Genomic DNA, 18,319 nt, shown 5'->3' with positions numbered 1-18,319 from the left:
CAGGTAGAAAGGAAGTTGCGATTCGGTGCCTAAAACAAGGGAAGGGGGGGGGGGGGGGGTGAGCCGTGCCTCAGAACCGGGTGTGGTTGACCCTAGCGACACCACTGGGTAAAAGAGCGGGCTAGCTAGCAACATACTTTGGCACATATGGCTGCCTCTGAAAGGGGCATGCACTTGTTATCAGGAGTGTATGGTAAAATTATGTCCATTCTAGGGAATGGCTGATGCCCATAAAGAAGGAAGAGAAAAGTAAATGCCGGAGAAATGCAAGTAGCTGCTGGCAACTATCGGGCATATTGTTACTTGGTAAAGATGGTCATCTCAGAAAGCTAAAGGTGATGTTTGCTGCAGCGGTTGGCGAGGTAGAAATGGCGCTGATAATGGACGCAAGACACTTTCCATTGCTCCACAGGTATATCAGTTATGGTAAGAGGCGAAGTGAGGATCTGCTGCTAAGGGACATACCACAGCTTTAGGAAAGCGAAATGTGGGCCTACACAGTAGGTGTAGGCTGGCCATAAAATGCTAGAACTGCGGTGTAGGGCACATGAGCATTGAAAGGGACGAGGTAAGGGGCATGAGCGCCATCGTATTGTTCTTGAATGACCCACTGCAACACCGGCACCAGGTGAGAGGCTGTCATTACACAGGAACACCTTAATAGCAAGCATGCAACTTTGTCCCTAACAGACTGCTTGATCTGGCTATGTGAGGCATAGAAAAAACTTCAACATAAGCATTCCCCTGTCATTATTTCAATTCACTGCAACATGCCTGTTAGCTTCATAGAATGACAATGAACAATATATCAGTAATTATACTGTAATTTTTCATGCACAGAAACCTACTTTTGACATCTGGGCTATCATTTGGTCATTTAAACTGAAGCATTACAAGAAACGAAAATTAACTTATAGGTTGTTTAGCAACACGAAGAGCGTATCATGCGGTGAACCACGTACACTAGTAACATGCTATGCATCATTACAGAAAAGAAAACATATGCAACTAAAGTTAGGTGTCTGCATTCCTTTTAACAGAAGCCGACACTCATCGTTTGCAAATAAGGTTCACTCAGATGTGCTAGGCATTTGGCGGTCATGTAGTTCATAACGTTACCTGCGCGCTTCCACGAGATCTGATATGTTAATGACCTCCTAAGAACTTGTGAAGGGAGGTGGCGGGGACAGCAGCCTGGCTGTTTGAGTCCATTTCTTAATGCACAGCACACAGGAGGCGACCCACATACCCTGCAAGAGCACATAAAGACACAAATGTTTTGAGCAAGCAGAATAAACTGGAAGCATAAACCAATTAGTCAGTCTTACAGTTACTTCCTTTACTGGCTTCGGGTCGCGCAATTAATTATCAATTAATGATCATGGCCCCTCCAGATACTGTGCGCACTAGCCAACTAGGCTAGAGTTGAAAAGCATCACAGCCTCCTGGGTCATGTTTACCTCAGCATCAAAATGAGAGCCAAAACCTGCTTTCAAAAAAAGATTACATCCCGCATAATGACCTGTGAGGGAGAAAAGGTGTGCATTACTTTTTTGGCGAGCATGCATATAGAGAGCAATGCTATTTGATAGTTATTGAAGTTAACCTAGTTAAACTTACACAATAAGTTACTAGCATGGTCAGTCAAGTTTCAGGTTGTGTTTAGGCTATGTATAGACCATGAGTGATGCCATTGAGGAAGGCTCCAGATTATTCTTCAATCACAAAAAATAATTAATCGGGTGCATTTTATGCGCATGAACTGATATGCACAGCGGAGAGGCATTTTAATTTTTTTTTATTTTGAAGTGCAATTCTCATCAACGCGATTTAATCCTTCAGTCTCAGGCGCAGTAGACAAAACAATTGTACTCACTATCTTTGCCAATTTCCCAATCTTCTGCTAGTGCACAGTAATGTGTACCATGAAAGGAAGTGTAATATGTAATACGTTTATAAAACAAGTGCAATTGTCTTCAACGCGATTTAATCCTTCAGTCTCAGGCGCAGTAGACAAAACAATTGTACTCACTATCTTTGCCAATTTTCCAATCTTCTGCTAGTGCTCAGTAATGTGCACAATGAAAGGAAGTGTAATATGTAATACGTTTATAAAACATTTATCTTATTCAAGCATGGCAAACTGAGAAGAAATACTCTACAAACCATAAGTACGTGCTTCCTTGATAAGGCACACGGCGACCTCCCCTTTCCACGCTTTTGGATACCTCCGCTGATCGCTGCTCTCCACTTTTTGTCACCGAGTGACTGTTGCCGGCATTCTCATTATAATGTAGAGCCGACAGGGCAGTCCTATAAAGTGTCATATAATGCACCGTTGTCTAAGTTCCAAGCGGAGATAGGGCAACAATATATAATTACAAATGAAATGGCAACATTCAGAGGAAAAAGAACAAAAGGAAGAAAATAAAGGCAACAAAATGCATATTTCATCATGTTCTTTTGAACAAGCTGCCTGTTTTATGTTGTTGCTGTGGCATGACAATTGTCACCAACAAGGTTTTTAGGCACAAGCCTCTTAGAACCATTACACTGCTGAGGCCATTTTGGCAAGGTAGCTTGATGGAGCCACAACACCCACACCTGAAAACTGCATTGAAGCACCTCATGCAGACCATAAAGTGCAGGATATAAATCAGGATGCGCTGTAGACAGAGGCATCCGATTCACAGTAAAATTCAATTTTTAAGGGCTTTCTAGAGGTTTGTTTAACTTTGGCTCAATCGGAACTCCGCGGCCTGCTCGTGGAACTGTAACAGCACTCTGCACAAAATGAAAGCACCAGATGCCACTTAACCCCCCTCCTCATGTTATTCAAGAGGTCCACAACACATTCATGGCTGAGAACTGCGTTATACCATTCCCATCAATATGTCCCTAACAGAGCCTAATAATACTAAACACTTGCCTGAAAAATAAAGTGATGTGTAAGGAAGCTGAACTTGAAGCATACACCAACCACGAGTGTTACAGGTGACAAAGACAAGATGCAGAAACAAACAAAACATGTTTCAAAATAGAAACTAATGGTTTAAACACTAAGAAAACTATTGGTTAGAGGACAGCCTCCTTCATTTCACTGCAATAAATACCTTTCCCTTTAGGAGAGCCAGCAGTTATTTTTGCCCAACTTTTTTGCCTACTGCATTAGGGGACATATGTGGCCCACTTTCTTAGCACTGCTAATTGGTGTGGCAGGTTGGAAATAGTGCAGAGAGCATTCTTTTGCTATAGATCATGAGGCCACAGTTGGAACTGTAATAATTACAAAGAATTAATGTTAGCCAAGGCGTGAAAGGCAGCTGGACCTTGATTGAGCAGACCCACCTTGCTTGCATTCCATGATATGAAAAGGCATAAGCCTTTGGGGCAAACCATTTGATGACTGCATGAAACGATTTCACACCAAATGTTTGCTGGTGCACTGACAACTGCCGAATGTCATTCAGGAGACGCTTGCAGTTCAAGAGGCGGCAAAGTTTGTTAAATGCATCTGAGTCTGAAACAATATGTGCAATAAGAACAAGACAGATCTGAGTACCAAGAAACTGCAAGGAAGCTTGCATCACCACAAAAAAACAAGCTAAATGTCTGTTTTCATAACTGAGTAGTGTGCCTCTACATAGGTTCATTTATGACTGTAAAGGGCACACTTCCGCTCAGATAAAATACAAGAAATGCTCAATGCATATTAACACTTCAACACCATGACAAGTAATAATGTTTGAAATTAGTCTATATTTCAAGGTTCTTTTCTCTCGGCCTTGTTAAACTTTCTGTATGTTAAATCAATAACTAACAAATTCAGAGATTAGTGATTCAATCTTTCATGAACCATGAACCATTGCAACACATAACTAGGCATCTATTTAATTTATAACAAACAATTCAGCTGTTCAATATTGTTACGTAGTGGTGACGAGGTCGACGACACAAATGAAAGGTCGATGACTGCACTAAAGAAACTCTTTATTTGGGCTGACTTGCGCCCGCAAAAGAACTAAGCAACTCGGCGGCGGCGATAGAAACAAAGGTGCTCGTTGATCGTCGGACAAAGAATGCCCGTCACACTCGTCAACGCTCAATTTGAAGGCTGCACAGAACAATCTAGATAACGTCGCAAGCAGCTACCAGTACGGGCTGGAACATTGTGGAAAGACACACGAGTGGTCGGAATCTTCGAGATAGATCTCGGTGCATCTTGCGCTACAACGAAACTGATAAAGGTGTGACTCGCGACATCGAGCATTAACAAACAAAGATTAAGGAACTGATACGCGATCCAGAATCAGAGTGATAAGCCTGTATGCCGGCGGCTGTTAAAAAACAACAAATGCAGTTTTGAAGGTCTCGTGGCATTTCAGTTTCAGTTCAGTCGTTCAGTCGTGTCCGACTCTTCGTGACCCTATTGACCATGTCACGCCACGCTTTCCGGTCTCTCACTATCTTCCTAACATCACATAACTTCATCTGCAGTGCCTCGAGGATGCCATCTAACCATCGCGTTCGCTGCCTACCCCTTCTCCGGCAACCCTCAACCTTTCCCAACATCAAATCTTTCTCCAGCGACTCCTCTCTTCTCATCAGATGACCAAAGTAGCTGAGCTTTAACTTTAGAATTTGACCCTCCAGTGAGCAGTCAGGGTTTATGGTCGACAATATTGACTGATTTGGTCTTCTGGCAGTCCAAGGAACTCTCAAGAGTCTTCGCCAGCACCACAGTTGAAACGCGTCAATTCTTCGGCGGTCAGCCTTTTTAACAGTCCAACTCTCGCATCCATACATCGCATTACTCCCCCTTAAAGAAAACATCGCCTCGATGTTCTAAAACAAAGAAATTTAAACATAAACACTGCAAAGTTCAAACACCACAGACTCCTTAACGCGCGTAATAAGGCTTCAGTCGTACAACATTTACAATTTCTGGGAGTGCGCGTCGCCGTTGCGATGCTGATGTTCCGTCGGGAATGACTTCATAGTCCAGTGGTCCGATGCGGCGAATGATTTTGTACGGCCCAAAGTATCGACGCAACAACTTTTCAATAAGTCCGCGACGGCGAATTGATGTCCAAACCCACACTTGGTCTCCTGGATAGTACTCTGCGTGGCGCCGTCGTAAGTTGTATCGTCGGCTGTCGGTGCGCTCTTGGTCTTTAATATGCAGCCGTGCGAGTCGTCGGGCTTCCTCTGCACGCTGCAGGTAGGCGGCGACGTCGAGGTTGTCCTCGTTGGTTACGGGCGGTAACATTGCGTCGAGCGTCGTCGTGGGCTCCCTACCATACACAAGCTTGAACGGGGTCGCTCTGGTCGTCTCCTGGACTGCCGTGTTATACGCGAAGGTCACGTACGGCAAGATGGCGTCCCAGGTCTTGTGTTCAGCGTCGACGTACATAGCGATAATGTCCGCGATCGTTTTGTTCAGGCGCTCAGTAAGGCCATTGGTCTGGGGATGGTACGCAGTTGTTCGTCGATGGCTTGTGTGACTGTATTCCAGTATGGCTTGCGTCAACTCTGCCGTGAACGCCGTTCCCCTGTCCGGGAGGAGCACTTCTGGGGCGCCGTGTCGTAAGAGAATTTGTTCGACAAAAAATTTGGCGACTACTGCCGCGGTACCATTGGGTAGTGCTTCTTCTTCGGCGTAACGGGTAAGGTAGGCAGTGGCCACGATGATCCACTTGTTACCCATAGAGGAAGATGGAAAGGGGCCAAGGAGATCCATCCTAACTTGTTGAAAGGACATGATTGGGGGCGGAATCGGGTTTAGTTGTCCTGCTGATCTGATCGCCGGCGTCTTGCGTCGTTGGCACTCACGACACGTCTTTACGTAGTGGGCAACTTCGGCAGGCAGTCGCGGCCAATTGTACTTCTCCTGGATTCGATGCAACGTGCGCGCAAATCCGAGGTGGCCTGCTGTGGGCTCATCGTGCAACACCTGCAAAATTTCCTGCCGGAGGTTTTTAGGCACTACAAGAAGCTGCGCGGTCTTGTTGGTTGCGAAGTTCTTCACGAGGAGGCCATTGCTCAACGTGAACGATGATAAATGTCGCCTGAACACACCAGGAGGGGAAGTGGTCTTTCCTTCTAAGTAATCGGCTAGCGCTTTCAGCTCAGAGTCTGATCGCTGCTGTTCTGCGAAACTGCTGGCGCTTACCGGTCCCAAAAAGGCGTCGTTGTCATCGTCCTTCGGGGGAGCGTCGACGGGAGCGCATGATAAACAGTCTGAGTCGGAATGCTTCCGGCCCGACTTATAAACTACAGTCAAGTCAAGTTCTTGAAGTCGTAGGCTCCATCTGGCAAGGCGGCCGGAGGGATCTTTCAAATTGGTCAGCCAGCAGAGCGCGTGATGGTCGCTTACCACCTTGAAGGGTCGGTCTTATAAATATGGACGAAACTTAGAAGTAGCCCAGATGATCGCGAGGCACTCCTTCTCGGTCGTCGAGTAATTGACTTCGGCTTTTGTGAGAGACCTGCTAGCGTAGGCGATAATTTTCTCCAGTCCGGCACTCTTCTGGACGAGAACGGCTCCTACGCCCACACTGCTCGCGTCGGTGTGAATTTCAGTCTCAGCGTTTTCATCAAAGTGGCCAAGTACAGGAGGGCATTACAGGCGGCGCTTAAGTTCGTCGAAGGCTTCTTGCGGCGCTTCCCATTTAAAAGGTACGTCAGCCTTTGTAAGCTGCGTCAACGGTTCACGATCCGCGAAAAGTTTCTGACAAATCGTCGATAATAAGCGCACAGCCCAATGAATCGGCGCACAGCTTTCTTGTCGGCAGGCGGTGGGAATTGTGCGATTGCAGCTATTTTCTCTGGGTCTGGGCGAATTCCGTCCTTGCTAACGATGTGACCTAGGAACCAGAGTTCTTCCTAGGCGAAGTGACACTTCTGTGCTTTTAGCGTTAGTCCCGATGACTTGATGGCTTCCAGCACTGTCTGTACATTTTAGGTGGTCTTCAAAGTTTGACGAGAAGACAACAGCGTCGTCCAAATATACCAAACAAATTTTCCTTCTTCAAGCCTGCCAGGACTGTGTCCATTACTCGCTGAAATGTGGCTGGTGCGGAGCAGAGGCCAAATGGCATCACCTTGAACTCAAAAAGACCGTCCGGTGTGATGAATGCGGTCTTCTCGCGATCTTTTTCGTCGACCTCAATTTGCCAATATCGGCTCTTCAGGTCCATCGATGAGAAGTACCTTGCATTGCAGAGTCGGTCGAGAGTGTCGTCGATGCGGGGAAGCGGGTACACATCCTTCTTCGTTATGGTATTCAAGCGGCGGTAATCAACGCAGAAGCGAAGTGTGCCGTCTTTCTTCTTCACCAAAACGACTGGTGCCGCCCAGGGGCTGTTCGATGGCTGGATTACATCATCACGCAGCATTTCCTCAACTTGATCGTGAATGGCCTGACGTTCTCGCGGCGATACACGATAAAGGCTTCGGCGCAGAGGTCGGGCGTGTTCGTCCGTTATTATGCGGTGCTTGGCCAGTGGTGTTTGTCGTACCTTCGATGACGATGAGAAGCACTCGCCGTAGCTTCGAAGCAGACTGAGAAAAGGGTCTTTCCTGTTGTGGGTCAATGCCGTTTGATGTCAAATGTGGGCTGACGGAATAGGTCCGGTGCGTCCTCCAGCGTTTGGTCGTGGAGGGCGAATACATCTTTGAGGTCCGCTAATTCGTCGAGAATAGCGAACGTCGTGCCCTTGTTGCGAGGCCGGTATTCTTCGGTGAAGTTTGTTACGAGAACGTGCTCTTGACCTCTCCGGAATTTCGCGAAGCCTCTTGCGATGCAGACATCACGTTCTAAGAGCAATTGGATATTTCCTTCGACGATGCCTTCAGCGGTTTCGATGTTTGCGCTACCTACGCAGACTACGATGCTTGATCGGGGCGGGACGGTCAATTCTTCATCGAGGACATCTAGAGGGATGTGTTGCGTCGACGTCGTCGTAGCAGGAATGGCTTTGTCTGCAGAGAGCTTGATGAGCTTGGATCGCAGCTCGATGATAGCCATATGTTCATTTAGGAAATCCATGCCTAAAATAACGTCACGGGAGCACTGCTGCAAGACCGCAAAGGTGGTGGGGTAAGTACGGCCATTTACGGTTATTCTTGCAGCACATCGTCCCGATGGAGTAATCAGGTTGCCACCTGCGGTGCGAATCAGCGGGCCATCTCAAGCGGTGGTAACTTTTCTGAGCTGAGAGGCTAACTGTCCACTAATTACTGAATAGTCAGCTCCGGTGTCTACTAGGGCAGTGACTCTGCGACCGTCGATATCAACTTCAAGGTCACTTGTTCGCGTCCTCGCATTGCACGTGGGCCTTAGTGTCCGATCTCGGCTCCATCGTTTCTTCTGGTCAAGGCCGGGGCATACCGTTGTTACTTCGCTGGGCAGCGGTGTCGGCTCGCACTGTGGTCGTGTTGTCGATGTTGTCGTGTGGAGCGGCGGTGAAATGGTTGCGTCGTCGTTAGTAGTCGTCTGCGGCGGAGGATGTTCGTTTTTCGCCGTTGAGCAACCACACCTCCAAAGGTTGCTGCCTTTAGTTTCCCCTACGGGGGCTAGGAGACCTTCCTTGCACGTAACCGCGGCCCGGCGACGCACATCGGGCATTGTACGGTGATGGGGAGCGTGACAGACGCCTTGGCGACGAGTGCTCTCAGCTGCGCAGGAAGTCATTGATTTCCTGTGGTCGCTCGCCAGGACGGGGTCGTGGAGCGGTGAAACCACGGAGGCTGATCCGCCAGTACGGGCAGTGACGGAGGATGTGTCCTGCCTCACCACAATGGAAACAGAGCGGTCGGTTGTTAGATGTCCTCCAGGCGTCGCACTTCCTGGGGCTTGTTGGTCGTTGGTAGGCTTGGCGGGCGGTGGCCAAGGGGCGGTTTTCAGGAACAGGACAGTAGCGGCGAGGGCTAGGAAAGTCATCACGTCGGGGCGGAGGGCGACGTAATGCACCAGCGTAGTTCATCGCTGTTGCCTCGTGTGCTGGAACGGTCGCAGCCGTCGCTTGAGGAACGCCCAGCGCCTGCTGGACTTCTTCACGGCCGACGTCCGCCAGCGTCGCCACCTGCGGTTGTTGCGATGATGGCATCAGTCCGCGGAGCTCCTCTCGCACGATCTCCCGGATAAGGTCCCGAAGGTTCTCTCCGCTTGTAGGTGTGCTGGGGTAGTGGATTGAGCAGTCCGGCTGAAGTGGTCGCTAGTAGTGGCGCATCCGGGTGTCCAACGTCTTCTCGATGGTTGATGCTTCACTTTCAAATTCTTCCACAGTTTTCGGCAGGTTCCGGACAAGCCCCGCAAAAAGCGACTCGTTAACTCCTCGTATTAGGAATTTCACTCTCTCACCTTCGGTCATGTTAGGGTCGGCGCGGCAAAACAGGCGTTTCATTTCCTCTACGTAGACCAGGACGGGCTCGTTTGGTAGTTGAATTCTTGATTGGAGGAGGGCGTGAGCTCTTTCTTTTCGGACAGAACTTGTAAAGGCCATCAAGAACTGTGCTTTGAATATCTCCCAATCCTTGAAAGAAGTCTCGTGATTTTCAAACCAAATTCGGGCATGTCCTTGAAGAACAATGTAGACCTGCCTGAGTTTCGCAGCGCCGTTCCAGCCGTTGAAATCTGCCACACGGTCGAAAAGGTCCATCCAATCTCGCGCATATTCATCCAGTCGTCCATGGAAGCAGGGGGGCTCACGGGGTTGGACGAAAACAACCGGTGCTGTAGGCTGGGCCATTGTCAGCGTCGATGCCTTCCGAGATCGAATGTGGTCAGGCAGCAGACCATGTTCGGGTTGTAGGTCTTGGAGTCGGCGGCTGGCTCGGTGACCTGTAGGCTGGTTTGCCAGGGCGACAGGAATAAGGCTGGGATCTTCGCTTGAAGGATAAAGGACAGCACCTCCACCAGATGTCACGTAGTGGTGACGAGGTCGACGACACAAATTAAAGGTCGATGATTGCACTAAAGAAGCTCTTTATTTGGGCTGACTTGCGCCCGCAAAAGAAACAAACGTGCTCGTCGATCGTCGGACAAAGAATGCCCGTCACACTCGTCAACGCTCAATTTAAAGGCTGCACAGAACAATCTAGATAACGTCGCAAGCAGCTACCAGCACGGGCTGGAACATTGTGGAAAGACACCCGAGTGGCCGGAACCTTCGAGACAGATCTCGGTGCATCTTGCGCTACAACGAAACTGATAACGGTGTGACTCGCGACATCAAGCATTAACAAAGATTACGGAACCTATACGCGATCCAGAATCAAAGTGATAAGCCTGTATGCCGGCGGCTGTTAAAAAACAACAAATACAGTTTTGAATGTTTCGCGGCAATATCATTCTAAATTCAATGAAGATGATGTTAATACTTAGAAAGAGCACATGAATGAAACGACTTTCGTGGTTGCAGTTGGCCACGCTGGCACCTGTCATAGAGGCCACCGTGGTCCTGGTGCTTATTCTGCACGTGGTTCAGCAGACTTAGCCACACATGGACAGCCAGGTCTCCACTGCCAGCACCAGCACTAGCCGCAAAATAAAGCTGATTGATTATGGACTTCGTCCACAGCCCAATGAGTTCACAATCTGCGGAATTTGAGGCGGCAAGAAGCTTTTTCCTCAGCCCTGGAAAGAGAACATGGGTGTCACTGAAAGTGTCAAAGCATGTTGTCTCTGTGTTAAGTGCAATCTTCTGCAACTGACCTTTGCTCACGTGCCACGTATCAAAGAGATGAATCGTCTTCACCCGGTTGGTCCGAAGGTACTTCCATACCTGAGGATGACGATCTGTCACTATTTCATTGATTGTAATGTCATGGCTATCCAAAGAGGCCGAGGCGCTCTTTAGGCCCTCCAACTGCATGTTACCACTGCAAGTGACTTCAGTACACTAAGAAATTGTACATTTAAATAAACAGCTAGACTTCTCGAAAGAAAACTGTAGCAAAGACTAGTACAAAATGATTCCTGTTCCACTAAACATACCGCTGTGGCAGCTAGCCCACCAGAAAACAAATTCTGCGGCAAACAATTCGTGGCAGACATTTTTTTACTATCTGCTTTGAAAGCCACCATGAAAAAACTAACTTTTAGTCGTGAGGCATGGTTTGCTGCACATTTCTTTAACACTGACTTTTCCTTCCATACTACTAGCCTTATTCCAGATATTACTATAAACGTAGGCTATAAACATACTAGCATGTACATGCCATACTTACACCATATTTCCTAAAATAATAAATGCAATACACGTTGTAGTTTTTAATCATACTGCTGGCTGTTCTTTCTTATACTTTCATCAATTCTTTCTATAATTACTTGACTTCAAATTAATCAGAAAGCATGAGTGGCTGTTGCCTCCCTTTGTGTGCATCCCATAATGAGCCTCTCATTTCTCTACATTTATCTGCTTACGTGCCTGCTAGGCTGAACACACGCCAGTAAAGGTGATGAGTTATCTTAACATGTAAGAAAAATGATGGGTATGACTAATGGTTAGGTGCTTAGGAGAGTTTGATCTCACCTGCACAAGCTGGACATCAATGATTTTATTGTCAGAGGTTTCGAGCAAGGAGTATGTGCCACATTTAGTACTATAGCTTGGGGAGTCTGCTCGGCTGTCCCCAGCAAGTTTTGCCCCATTGCTTCTCACTTTCAGGGCGTCCAGAAATGCATCCCGTTCCTCTGGCCACACCTTGGGTAACAGAACAACACCATATGCATTATGACATGCTTGCAATATAAATGAAATTTTTCTGTTTCTGACTTTTGTTTGGTCAGAAATACCCATTTTCTGAGAAATGCATGCAAAAGTTCACCACAGGTTCGGCTCACAAAATCTACACACCTTCTGCACTGCTGGAAATAAGAGGCGGCTCTGTATGCGGCCATACGTTTGCCTGCTAAAGCAAGCCACTCCAGCATGGTTGAACAAATAGAGGACCTGTAGGGCTGCAGCCTGCAAACAGAATCGCTGCGGCAATCGCAACATTTCCGCATGGAAAGTTTTTTTGTCTTGGCTGGCTGAACCAAGTACAGCTGTGACACTCCTCACATGTTGTGATGACGGCCATTGAGCTAGACACCTGAAAATTAAAAACAGCTTTCAATATTGAACCAATACAAACCTGTGGCTCCTTCAAATGCACATGCTATGACTAGCACTGCTCGCATTTCAAAATGATTTTTAAAATGAGGCTTGATAACAGGAAGTGGAAGGAAACAATTTCGGAGACATTTAGAGCCATGCAATCTTCCTGTGACAAGGGCACAGTTAGCGCCACTTTGAATGAATAACATTGACATTTGGTGTCAATCCTGCAGTTTTACATGGTGAATTTTAGGTCTAGTAGTTGCAGAGTGCCCTCACATGGTGAGTTTGGCAATCTCACTTCATTTGGTCAGGCTAAAGAAGAAACTAAATAAGTAATAAATAAGTAAATGAATAATAAGTAAATAAGTCATAAGTAAATAAGTCTCAACATCAGCACATCCCTATAAGGTTATAATATACATTTTTGAAATCGCAATGTCTTCAAATTTTTTGTCTGAGTTCTTGACTGTGTATTTAAATGGCTATCTCTTTTAAGTCAACACAAAAAAGAAAATAGTGCTCACATCTTTACAGCTGCTCTCACTGCCAGTTCTTTTGAGCACACTGTTAGCTACAGCAGCAGCAATGGCGAAATCATTCACTTGCAGTTACTAATCAGTCAAGCACAGCATGCTTATATAAAAACAAACATGAAGAAAACGAAACAATCACGTGAAACAACCCCTGGGTTCACCTGCTGCACAAAAAGTCACTCAAAAAAGACACCTCTTTGCTTGAAAGAGCAAGAGAAGTCCTGCTGACACACTTCTTGTCCACTAAAATAAAATATAATTCAACTACCTCTCTCGTCATCTTTTCTTTGTGGCGATACGAAATCCTAACCTGCTCAATCATAGGAGTGCACTTCTCTTTCTTCATTGTTTCACATGATTGGCAATGTGAGACCAGAAATTTTCTGTCCTTGCCACTTTCCAAGTTGTTCTGGTGTTCCAGTAGTCTCTTGGTAGTTGCCTCGTCCTGTTTGTCCTATATAACAGGCTCCACAAGACTACTGGAACACCAGAACAACTTGGAAAGTGCCAAGGACAAAACATTTATGGTCTCACATTGCCAATCATGTGAAACAATGCAGAAGGAGAAGTGCACTCCTATGTTTGACCAGGTTAGGATTTTGTATTGCCACAAAGAAAAGATGACGAGAGAGCTAGCTGAATTATATTTTATTTCAACGGACAATAAGTGTGTCAGCAAGACTTCTCTTGCTCTTTCAAGCAAAGAGGTGTCTTTTTTGAGGGACTTTTTGTGCAGCAGGTAAACCCAGGGGTTGTTTCATGTGATTGTTTCGTTTTCGTCATGTGTTTTTTTATCTGGGCCTTGGAGTAAAGGCTTAGGCATAGTTGTGAGTCATAGCATGTTGGCCACTCAATCCCAAGCTTAAGCAGCATCAGCATAGTGGAGCTTGGACCCTCATGCAACATAATGCTGCTGAGATAGTTGCATTCCTCTGTTGGCCCTAAAGAGTAGACCCCGTGGTCCGCTCAGTTTTTCTTACTATTGCGTTCTGGTCTGGCTTTTTTCTTGCTTGTCTGTATGCTCTTTGTGGTAAACATGTTATCACCTGCCTAAATAAGCTCTGAAAACTAGTTTGGAATTATTGTATTTGTCACAAAATTGCATATTTAATTATCTGTGCCGATAAATGTTGATTTACACAGAATGTCTAACTTTCTTTGTCACTGCCATTATTTTAAAATGACATACTTTGTTTCCATATGACAGCAAGAGTCAAAAGTGTCATTTCTGCAAAATAAATGTCCTTCATGAAAGTTTAACTAAGCCTGTTGATGTGACAGGGGCATAATATAACTTACATTGCAGTATAAGTTTCTTTCTAAAAAGTAATTTGTCAGCATGAATTGAAAAATCTGCTCTAGTCACTGTATATTTTAACTTTTTAGTCGGGTGCTTCAACAATAACTATCTCTCTGCTGTCAACAAATGGCGAGGAATTCTATTTGTATATATGAAAAGAGTAAAAAATTTGTGTCCTCAGGTAATCAGTAAAAACAAAATATGAACTTAAATTGAAAACTGGAATTAAAGCTAAAACTTGATATAAAAATGAAAAACTTAATAGCTGGGTAGTACAGGGATGCAAATTTCAAATATGCTTTTTCTGAAAAACCTTCTACCACAGTTTCAATTTCAAAGAACCTATCCTCTTTTATAAGCAGCTTCCTATTTCTACGGACACTTACACTCACTATGCCTTTTGTACTTTGCAACACATAACTTTGAGAAGCAGCCGGGAATGACAAGTAATGAAAGCACAGCTGGGCATGAATTTCGCTATGAAAGCTTGCTTACCTCCAACATAGGTTCAGCAGGAAGATGACACATGCTGCAGAATCTGAACAACTCCAGGAGGCATCCCTCATATACAATGAATTTCCTGTTCAGACAGGCTTCATGAATCGACCTGCAAGCCAATGTGTTTTATCAGTTCACTATTGGATAACTGTTTTCCTCTCTCAGGCTCATTCTCTGCAGACAGTTAGTTTATTATGGTTGGGGTGCCATCATGCTTGATGCAACAATGTTTCTGCTACAAGATGGATGACTGTAGCACTTGCTCTACGAAAATGTTGGTTTCTTAAATTGGCATTTCATTAACTGGAATGAATTCTTGTGTAAACAAAAACAGAAAGGAGGACGAAAGAGCTTGTTATAACACATGCTAATCTGCAACTGAAGTTTTCACAAAAGATGATGTGGAACGATGATCTATACAAGTGAAAAGTGTGCAGTTGTAGGCATGATCTCATAAAGGCTACAATATGATACGTGTAGTGCAAGCAAATAATTTCCTATCCCAATTTGCAGAATGAAGTTGCAGCGTCATCTCTGCTACACTTGCAGAAAAGGTTACTGCTGCCATGGCAGGTAGTTCAGGGTAAGCAACCCCAACACGTACGCTGCTGTGTTGTCCAGTGAAGGCTGGTATGATTTGCCATTAGGGTCACCAACAAAATCAATGTGAAGGTTCCGAGGCTAGAGGCGTGGAGCGCAGTCTGTCTGCATTTGTGAAGGGCAAAAAGTCATCAGCGTCCAGTTCTGTCTGGCATTCTGTAAAAGCATCGCATGCTATCAAAATTCACTTCCTCAGGTGATTTAGCTTGCTAAGGGACTATGCAAATGAGCACAAGACTGCACGCTTTATATCAGAACATAGGTAGTGAATGCATACACACCAACTTCATTCCTTGATTTGTCAGTCTGCGTTATTAAGGATCTGATCCTAGGTTTCATTTCTCCTTGAGTTGACTTCATGGCCACTTGTGCCTGAACTTGTGTCGCTATGCTTTTTTTTGACACAGAGCTGCTTGGTCATTCTGTACTGCCTGCATAGTAAGGCGATATCACACATATGCAACCATTAAAAAATAATACTCCCAAAAGCTCTTTGAATTCAGGTTAACAGTGATCCTCTGATCAGGTGACACGAAATGCAAATTTCACTACCTTGCACACATGTACTGCATGTACTGAATGTCACCTTGTTACTATCTTTTTTCAACAGAGGTCAAACCGCCCCTTGCCGTCATATATGCAAAAAAAAAAGAAACACACATGTTCAGCTCTTCGCATGAGGTGACGCTGCAGACATGTGCCTGACATTGCGACTCCATGAGCTGCCTTATACAAATTTAGGTAGAATAATTTTTCTGTTAAGTGAAATATCTGAAGAAAATGCGTCCAAAGGTGTCAAATTGCTCAGATTGTAACAACCCGTGCTTGATGATGCTAAAAAGTATGGTGTACAAAAATAAAAACAAAAATCAAAAATTAAAATAGCGAAAAAACGTCTTTTTTTTTGCTTACGGTAAGCGTTTCCCTTGCGGCAGAACTAAGTTGATTCATGGATGTAGGGGTGGGGGAGCGGTTAAGGGTGGGGGTGAGGGTATGGGTGGGGGTGGCGGTGAAGGTTGGGATAGATATGAGGGACCGGTGTCCACTTCTTCCTCGAGGTAGAGTCGTCCCGAGGTCGGCTCCGCGAAGTAATTGCCTGCTCCTTTTTCTTCCTTGAAGTAAGAAAGAAAAGTTCGCCAGAGCCAGATTGCGTCTGATGGCCCGATGTGCGATGGGGGATCGACCCATGCCTGCAGGGTTGCAGGTCGAAGCCCACCCAGGGACTTGAGTGCTCTCTCCCGTACTGTGTCAAAAGTAGGGCAGCTCCACAGGAGATGTACGGCCGTGCCTCTGGCCGGGCATGTCGGGCACTGAGGAGAAGGGTATACCTGCGGGTTTATGAGGTGCAGCTTCGCGGGTGACAGAAGCTGACCAGTCTGGGCTCGGCGAAGGAGTACTGTCTCCAGTCTCCGGAATGAGCTATCTGGGCGGCGATATAGTTGCTCAGGGTTGGCCAAGTGCTGGAGTATGCTTCGGCGATAGCGTTGTGCTCGATGCCATGTCTGCGCCCTATCCATATGAGGTGACGACGGATGCGTAACGTCCTCAGTGGGCCACGAAGCGGAAACGAATGTGGATCCAGGCAAAGGTGCGGAAAGAGCTGCTGCGCGCGCTGCCTGGTGTGCCTTTTCGTTTCCAGTGATTCCTTCGTGTGCAGGAATCCATTTGATAATCAAGGTGTAGCCCTCCTTTCTCAGGCGACGGGCTTGTGTTCGAATATTATTCAGAATGGCATAGTCTGCTCCCCCTGCGCGGCATGCAGTGTACGCTGCTTGTGAATCTGTGTAAACATGGTAGGTGCACGGAGCCCGATCCTGTCTTGCTACTATTCGAGTAATGGCAAGTCGTATGGCAATGAGTTCGAGATTGGTAACAGTGTGTTCCTCGGAAAGCCGCTGAACTACCGAGGTATCTGACACACAGTCGTGACAAGCTATAGCTGCGCAGCGTTGAAACTGAGCGGCGTCTGTGTATAGTTGGATAGCTCCTTCCTGGGCTAGCTAGTGTGACATCTTCCTATGACGTTTGGCGGCAGCTTTGCGCCTTTGAGGATTAGCCGAACTCATATTCTTTGGTAATGGTATACCATCTACTAAGTCAATCAACTCCCATGGTGGGGCGGCGGATGAAAGTGGCTCTAAATTGTCAACGTTGTAGCCAAATGCCGGCAGGATCTGTCTGCCAGCCGCCGTTGTGTTATGAGTGCTAATGCCATCTGACGGAGCCCCATCTCTTTGATTCCCAATCCACGCGCAGAGACGCGGCGCATTAGGTGTAAAGCCTGATGACAGCTAAGCATCGTGTTATGAAGCCAGCTTTTCACTCTTCTATCCTCATCAATAAGCATGCCTAGTATACGGATTGTTGGTTTCCGGCAAATAACCGAGTGCCCTAAATGAAGAGAGATAAGTTTGTGTTCTGCCTCGGCTCGTACCCGCGGGCCGTTTATGACAACCACATACTCGGTTTTTTCCGGAGAGGTTTTCATTCCCCACTTGTCGATGTATTCACGGACGGCATTGAGGCCTGTCTGTAGGGCTTGTTCTTGCTCTGCAGGGGACCCTGAATTGGTCCACAGCGTTATATCGTCCGCATACATGGCGAAATTGAGACCGGGTATCAACGACAGCATTGGCGGGAGACCTGACATAGCTATATTGAAGAGAGCCGGTGATAAGACAGCACCTTGGGGGACACCTGTTTGGTTGCGTTGCCAACCACCCTGAGTATCTCCAACCATTACTGAAAAGGTTCTTTCTGCAAGAAAGGCTTTCACGAAGCGGTAGAGGTTGCCGCCTATCCCCACTTCCTGGAGCCGGCGAAGTATGGTCGAGTGGGGCACGGAATCAAACGCCTTTTTGACGTCGACCCCAACAACCACTCGGAGCTGTGCGCTGCTAGGGTATGCGAGAACGTCGTTATAAAGCCTCTGAGAATATCTTGGGCGCAGAGCCCTCGACGAAAACCTACTTGCATAGGAGACAGGACGTTGTACTTGTCTAAGTACCATTAAAGTCTTCTTAGAGTCATACGTTCGATGACCTTACAAAGGTTGGACGTCAGCGATATCGCCCTGAGGTCTTGTAATGTTCGACTTGGCTTGCCAGGTTTTGGAATTGGTATTACCACTGATTTCTTCCAAGCAAGAGGAAGATCACCGTTGGCCCAGTATTTGTTCATCTCTTTCAGCAGGGCAAGTTTGTGTGACTTGGGAAGGTTCAGAAGTGTTGAGTAACTTATACCATCCGGTCCTGGGGCGCTACTGTGATTGGAGTCGTAAA

At 46.4% G+C, this 18,319-nt stretch overlaps 1 protein-coding gene across 1 annotated transcript; it reads right to left on the bottom strand.

The window, feature by feature from the left end:
• Window positions 1–1,157: 1,157 nt before the first annotated feature.
• Window positions 1,158–10,880, bottom strand: LOC146183326 (uncharacterized). Its single transcript, XM_084608354.1, has 5 exons — window positions 10,718–10,880; window positions 10,397–10,639; window positions 3,349–3,520; window positions 2,229–2,313; window positions 1,158–1,250 (listed from the first exon to the last, which is right to left on the bottom strand). The coding sequence occupies exons 1-5, from the start codon at window positions 10,875–10,877 to the stop codon at window positions 1,158–1,160; spliced, it is 753 nt and encodes a 250-aa protein (XP_084464480.1). The 5' UTR covers window positions 10,878–10,880.
• Window positions 10,881–18,319: the final 7,439 nt, after the last annotated feature.

Source organism: Amblyomma maculatum, chromosome 7, assembly GCF_055883805.1.
Source record: "Amblyomma maculatum isolate TAMU_Amacu chromosome 7, ASM5588380v1, whole genome shotgun sequence".
Lineage (NCBI taxonomy): Eukaryota > Metazoa > Arthropoda > Arachnida > Ixodida > Ixodidae > Amblyomma > Amblyomma maculatum.
The sequence above is the reverse complement of the archived record's forward strand: the minus strand, read 5'-3'. Positions and strand labels throughout refer to the sequence as shown.

Excerpts from the sequence above, each read along its gene's own strand:
- LOC146183326 (XM_084608354.1), bottom strand. The coding sequence starts at position 10,877 with ATGCAGTTGGAGGGCCTAAAGAGCGCCTCGGCCTCTTTGGATAGCCAT. Across the intron at positions 2,314-3,348 it reads TATCATGGAATGCAAGCAAG|GACTGCCCTGTCGGCTCTAC; the intron begins GTGGGTCTGCTC and ends GACACTTTATAG. Across the intron at positions 1,251-2,228 it reads GAGAGCAGCGATCAGCGGAG|GGTATGTGGGTCGCCTCCTG; the intron begins GTATCCAAAAGC and ends GTGCTCTTGCAG.